Consider the following 7,464-nt stretch of genomic DNA (forward strand, 5'->3'; position numbering starts at 1 on the left):
TGTTTTTTGAGTATGTGGCGGGTTATGATTGGAGGGTGTTGTTCATATTTAGTGTGTAGTATAATATAATGTGCATGAATGAAATGTCACTAGTTGACCAAATTGTTGAACGTATCAGAAATACGATACATAAGCAAGAAACTGATTTAAATGGTTCAGTTAACTATTTTGTTGGAATAACACGAAGCGAGTTCATTGGTAAACCCGGATTCCAATGATGATATTGATGTTCGTGTTATTGTAACTTTTTGGCTGAAAATATAACGATAGTTAATGATGAAAAAAATAGATATAAAAAATAAGGGTTTATAGTTTGGTTGGAAGACAATTGAAGATGAAGGTGGAGGAGTTAAAAAGAGAAGGGAATATGTAAAATGACAAAAATATCCCCATGCACTTATCACATGAACTCATTTAACGGAATAAAATTAATGCCTGTTAAGTGTAGTGTCATTCATGAGATATCTTAATAGTTAAAGGTTAATAAAGTAAAAAAAAAAAAAAAAAAAAATTAAAGTCACCTACGCTATTTAGTACAAAGTTTATGACAAATGGTAAAATTATCTTTAATTTACAGTTTAATTTGGACACTTTTTATTTTTGTTTATATTATTTACTACTGTAGTACATTTTTAACAATAATGCATTTTACATAAAAAGTAATTTGTACATAAATTTTAGTGTTAAAAATTTGAGTTATTAAATCATACAAATCAACTACTTAGATCTCATAACCTTCTGCTGCTCAAAATGTAAATCTCAAAATATAGTTACTCCTCTGATCACATCACATACTCAACTATAGTACTATTGTAAATAGCCAACTTTCAAATTTTTTCTTTAATAGTGTACTTATTCAGCTTTTCAAAAGCGTATATCGTATGCTACATACCATTGACATATTTTTGTAATTTCTATACACACAATAGTAAGTAAAATGCATATGATGGATCCTTTAAAATTTCTTAATTATGCAGTTCATATTTCAAGACCAAAGAAAGAATACATTGTCGTCATATATACTCGTATATCCAGTGTTCTTGTTGTCCATGATGGATGCTTTAAAATTTCTTCTACTTATTGGCCTTTACAATGGAGAAGACGAAAAGTTCATTCTGATGAGATTTATCCGTCGAACCAAAAATGAATTTTGTATATTTGCCCACTTTGAATCTCAATTGATTTGAATCAACACCCTCCTCTTTCTAAAACAAAAGAAAAACTTGAGAAAATCAGGATAAAAAGTGAAAACAAATTGACAAACAAATAAGGAGTTGTATTATATGCACGTGTTCATCACAATCTTAACACTTACACAGGAAAATAAAATATCAATACAATCGAGTCACACCACACCATGCTACGAAGAAAAAGATGATTGCTACAGGAAATAAAGATTTCAATCCAACTTTTTGCTACAAAAGTCAGATCCGTTCTTATTGTTGCAGTTTATATGTAAATCTTAAAAATATTAGCTTATGATCATTACATTGTTTTTAGATTAAAACTATATCATTCTCACCTGCATGAACAATTATTGCAATATGTGTACTTAGGGATGCACTAGTGTATCCAACTTTAAGAACTATTATTGTATCTATTGAACTTTCAAACACTTAACCCTACTTAGATACTACCCCATGGCTCTTTTTCAGCAGATGGAGTATTACTCTTGAATAACTATAGCCTATAGGTGTCTCCTAAACAGTACCTACAGAAATATAATACAACTCTAGGTATATACTAACTCAAATGGCTATTGGCTTGTTTATTAATGCAAGAAAAATAAGATATTCAACACCTATATTTTCATCGGAGGCCAATTATATATGATAAATTTGATCATATGTTGGCAAAATCAATCAGTACCTTTGCATATAGTCGGTTTGTGTTTCCAGCTAATCCTTTGTAGCACACTTTGAAGGTGCATACTCAATTGTCACAATAATGTTCAATAGCATACCTGACACAACAAAATTGATAAACCTAATCCTCATTAGGAGAAAGCATGGAAAATAAGAAGATTTGCAAAAAAAATATAATAGATGAATAGACACACAAAGAAAAAAAAAAAAAATAAAGACAAAATTACTCCCGTCATCCTTGAACATATACCAAAATTACAGGCGTCGTCCCTAAACTTTTTTTTTTGCGCTCGTCGTCACTGAACTTGCATTTTATAACTTGTGTCGTCCTTCCGTCTAGTTGCCGTCACTTTCCTCCGTTAACCTTCAGCATGTGCCATACATGTGAGGGTATTTTAGTCTTTTGAATCTTTTATAGTTCAAGGACGACCGGCGTAACATACTTCAATTTATCTTTTCTTTTTTTTCTTTTTTCTTTTCTTCTCCTTTCTCTTTTAAAACCCATTTTCTTACCCTTTCCCTTTTACTCCTAAATCTAAAACCCTAACATTAAAATCAAGAACCCTGCAAACAAATCAACATCTAAAACTTGAAAGGTTTGACATTAGTGTGTTCGTGAAAAAAATATGTTCTCAATTTTGGGTCTTTTTTTTCCATCATCGAATTTGTTCATCTGTATCTTCAAGACCTCCGACTTCATGAACCTGATGAACATCAAATTCGCAGAAGACAAGGGCATTTTTCCTATGTTATTAAAGGAAAAAAAAAAAAAAAAAAACTGAATTGGAACTTGCAGTTAAGGTAGTCATTATCATATTGGTAATTGGTAACAATAGAACCTCAGACCATTTAGCCTCTTCTTCTTCAACTGAAATGATACTAAAAACACACTCATGGAACTTCCCCTATTTCCCTAATTTTAATTTTAATTCTAGTTTTAATAATAATAATAATAATAATAATAATAATAATAATAATAATAATAATAATAATAAACCAACAAAAACTCTCCTTTCTGTTACCAATGTAAACCATCTTCCATATTTAGTACAAACCCAACTTCAATTCCCCCAATTACATCTTTTTCTTCTGATTGTTTATTAGGAAATCAAGAAACCATCATAATTGAACTTTTGATTTAGGATGTTTTAAAGCACGATTCCTTGATGAAATATGTTACAAATCCATCATGTAATGCTCGACAATCAGAATCTCAACATGAAACATCAACATTCGCACGAATTGGATTTATGAATTTTTGTTGACTTTTGAATCCGAACCTTTGACTCCGAAATTCGAACTCAAATCTTCATGTTTGGATTTGAGATTTTGCAAACACGTTCACCAAATGAAAATGAAGAGATCTGCACTTTTACTTTTCTCGATTTCGTTCTAAAAACGATCCGGAGCTCAAATCACTTTGACTTTTTGAAGAATGAAAAACACGATCGAATTTATCATGAATCTGTTGTTGTTACTTTGATCCGATGATGCACGAAGGTTAGGATCGTATAAGGAACGAATTTCTGTAATCAATTCGTGATGAGATACATGAATAATCAAATCTGATTTTTTGGCTCCATGAAGATGATGTACAGTAACATAAGATGAATCTGATTTTTGATTTCTAATTTGTATAGTGGCAGTAAATAATATTGGGGAGGAAAGATGAAAATAAGGGAAGAAAGATAATATTACCTCCGTCGTCCCTGAAATATTAAAAAGAGTCAAAATGACATAATTGCCCTCACATGTATGGCACATGCTGAGGGTTAACGGAGGAAAGTGACGGCAACTAGACGGAAGGACGACACAAGTTATAAAATGCAAGTTCAGTGACGACGAACGCAAAAAAAAAAAGTTTAGGGACGACGCCTGTAATTTTGGTATATGTTCAAGGACGACGGGAGTAATTTTGTCATAAATAAATAATTCTTAAGTCAACTGGAGCAATGAAATTGCCTATGAGTTGCTGACTGATGTCCAACATATTATCATAAAAGATAAAGGCTGAAATTGAAAATGAACAAACATGTACCAAAGCAAACAGATAGCAAAGGAACTATTAAGCCATTTGATCTCTCTTAATTACATACTCAGGCATCACTCTTTCCATACAACAATGACCCATTTTGGCCGAAGCGATTTTGAACAGTTACCCGTCCAGTCTAATTTACCCTATATTCCACACCTTAGATTAATGCTTTAAACCATAATGAAGGTTACTCGAAACTCGGGGAGTATTCGGTTGGAATTTTTTGGTGAGTTCTCGGAAACAAGGGGAGAATTTGGATCTTGACTTATGTTGACTTTTTAGTTTTTTAATATAAATATATATGTTCTGATATAAATTTTAATTCTAATAGACTTTGACCAGTTTGGCGAGTTATTGACCGAATTTCTGAATTTTGACTAAGTTGCCAAGTTTTTGACCGAGTTGCCGAGTTACCGGGTTGACCAAGAACTCACCGAGTTGACTGTAAACTCCCCGAGTTAACCGAGAAACTCAGCCGTTGACCGGGTAACTCGGTCATTGACATTGACCGAGTTGGGCACCGAGGACTCGGCTGGTGATCTAAACCGAGAACTCCCCCAGAACTCGGCCGAGTTTTACAACAATGCCATAATCACTGGTGCCTAATGGCCAATTCAAGTGAAAACACCCTATCTTGGGCTAAAAGAACAAAGCTTTGCGTACAGAAATTTATTAACCCGGCAAGGGACTGTAGACATCCAAACGGGGGCGAACTCTCATTGTTGGTAAAACAACAACTCTGTCTATCGGGTTTATACAACTAACGCCTGCGTTGAAGAACCATCATTGCCGTTTCTAGCAATTCTCTTGCTTTCCTATCTGGTGAACACCCAGCAGACTCCATATCTCTATATATTACTGGTACCTGCCATTCCCAAATTACATTATGAGCTCTAAAAACAAAGCAGTAGCATTGAATATGGAAGAAATGAAGTACGTAATTGCGTTTTTCAGACCTTATCGAACTCTTTTGCCCTAATCAAAGCTTTCATAAGTGTAGTGTAGGTAACCACATCAGGACTTACACCCTTCAGGAGCATTTAAGACTAATATTAGCATAAATAACTTTAATTTAAGATGCAACATGAAATTTAATAGCAAAATGGCATACGGTTTCTCTTATGTGCTGATATACTGAGAGTGCCTCCAAGTGTCTTCCAGCAATACCAAATGCATTTATTAATACATTAAGCATAATTAGGTTCGGTTCAATTCCTTCGCCTTCCATCAACTGGAGAACTTTAACTGTTTGCTCACACAAACCCTGCGCAAGATTCAAATCAACAAAACTTTTATACCTATCTTAATACATAAGTTCAAGCAAATGATGAAGATGTTAAACCCAGTGGCGGATCCAGGATTTTTTTTCACCGGGGGCAAAAAAAAAAAAAAATTAAAACCGTAGCAATTTTTTTGCCAAAATATGGAGGTTTTGGGGCTAAAAAATGAAGGTTTTTTTAGCAAATTATGGAGGTTTTGTGGCAAAATAAGTTAGGTTTTGGGGGGGAAAAAAATTCACCGGGGACAAAGTCGAAAAATCCAAAATTTTTACACTGAAAATTGCAAATCCACTAGGGGCGGGCGCCCCCCTTGTCCCCACACAAAATCGCCCCTGGTTAAACCACAAACTCAATGTAAGATCTTGCCTGTTGGGCATAGGCATTTGCGAGCACACAAAAAATTCTAGCAGAGAGGTTAACTCCTTCCGATTTTAACGTATTTATACACTCCTCTGCATCCTCAAAATTCCCATACTGCCCATAAATATCAACCAAAACTGCATAAATAATCTCACTTTGTCGATGACCTCCACTTTTCATGCGCTCAAAAGTTTTCTCTATTATATCCCACTTCCCCTGTTCTCCTAACCGACTAATAATGGTCATAAAAATACTTGGATCAGGATACATCCCTTGTGTTTGCATCTTATCAAACAATACAAGCGCATTTGTAAGATCACCGTGCTTACAATGCCACCGAATCAACGAATTCCACGTAGTAATATCCGGTATAATCCCTTCCTCCTGCATTTTATCAAACACGCGCAACGCATCTCCTAGTTCACCAAACTTCCCAAATATATCAATAACACTATTATAAATCTTCTTATCAAGCAAGACTCCATCTTCCCTAATTTCCGCTACAAGATTTACACCGTTCTTCCACATTCCATTATCTCTATAAAGTTCAATAATCCTACTATACACAAACGAATCAGGTTCAAACCCGTCGTTCTTCATTCGCCCTACAACGTCCCACGAATCTTTCAACCGTCCTGCTCCAACGTAATATCCAAGAAGGATCTCATACGTTTCTCGATTCTTTGACACGCCTAAATCATTCATCGACTCCATAACCCTATCCGCAAGAGCTAAAAGGCCGTTTCTTAAAAACGCTTTAATCAATACATTAAACAGTTTTAGCTTTGGATGAAACCCTAAGTTTACCATTTCCTCATAAATTGCCTCAATTTCTACTGTCCTGCCTACATCAGCTAGGGCTGTTAACAGAGACATATACGAAACGTAACTTAATCGAAACCCTAGGGCTTCCATGTGAGAAATATAATCCATTGCTTTATCAACATTTCCTAATTTACATAATTCACGAACGTACCTGTTCGATAGCTCAGGCGAAAGCTCCTTTCGATTATCGATTTCGGTGATTTCGGCATTGGAAGCTGACGACCTTTCAATAGCATTAACTAAGCAGTTAATTCTGTTTTTGTGTTGTATTTTAAGGTGTAATCGATTATGAGTTATATTGGTTAGGGTTTGGATTTGGATTTTATAGCGGTTTGGGGATTGGAGTGAAGAAATGAGTGTAACTGTTAGGGAAGTGGAGATTGACATTTTGAGAAGAAAAGGAATTGCAGATTGAAGGGAAATGTAATTGTAATTTTATAATTATAAAACAATAAGTAATATTATACAAATGGAATTGGATTTGAATTCAATACCTCTCCTTGCTTTATTGCTAGGGTTTAACACTAGACGTGTGAAGATTGATAACCATATTAGGGTTTTAAAAGGTTTGGGATTGCTTATTTTAACTGATGTCTGTGCATTTGCAGGATAAACCAGATAATCTGAGTTTATATTATTTGAGTTTATGAATTTCAAATGGACTATGATTCACCACCACCACCACCACCTTTTATCCATACATCACTAACTATGTTTTAAAATATTGTACTGTACAATACAACAAAGCACAATCGGTGAACCACCTCCCATTTCACATTATTCCTATATATTAATATTATATATATATATATATATATATATATATATATATATTATTCCTATACACTACGTACGGAGTAGTATTTAAAAAACTTAGTATTGTCCCTGTATAGTTACTATTTCGATCGTCCTAAGTTGTCTTTTTACCTTCACCTTTAAGGGTATTATTGTCTTTTAACTCCCATTCATATCTACACATCACATGCACCCCTCTATCTCCCGATTGTTCTATTACTACTATTAAAATCTAAAACTAAATGTAATTCACCAGTCAAATAAAAAAAGTTTTTCTATTTTTTTCAAAGAAAACGAAAACTAT

The 7,464-nt window shown here is 34.0% G+C and overlaps 1 protein-coding gene across 1 annotated transcript; it reads right to left on the reverse strand.

Moving 5' to 3' along the window:
• Positions 1 to 825: 825 nt before the first annotated feature.
• On the reverse strand, positions 826 to 7,008 carry LOC139892213 (uncharacterized). The gene is made up of 6 exons (XM_071875256.1): positions 5,547 to 7,008; positions 5,012 to 5,164; positions 4,857 to 4,928; positions 4,564 to 4,765; positions 1,870 to 1,963; positions 826 to 1,205 (listed from the first exon to the last, which is right to left on the reverse strand). Exons 1-4 carry the CDS (start codon positions 6,750 to 6,752, stop codon positions 4,661 to 4,663), a joined length of 1,536 nt encoding a protein of 511 aa, XP_071731357.1. The 5' UTR covers positions 6,753 to 7,008; the 3' UTR covers positions 826 to 1,205; positions 1,870 to 1,963; positions 4,564 to 4,660.
• Positions 7,009 to 7,464: the final 456 nt, after the last annotated feature.

Source organism: Rutidosis leptorrhynchoides, chromosome 2, assembly GCF_046630445.1.
Source record: "Rutidosis leptorrhynchoides isolate AG116_Rl617_1_P2 chromosome 2, CSIRO_AGI_Rlap_v1, whole genome shotgun sequence".
Taxonomy (NCBI): Eukaryota; Viridiplantae; Streptophyta; class Magnoliopsida; order Asterales; family Asteraceae; genus Rutidosis; species Rutidosis leptorrhynchoides.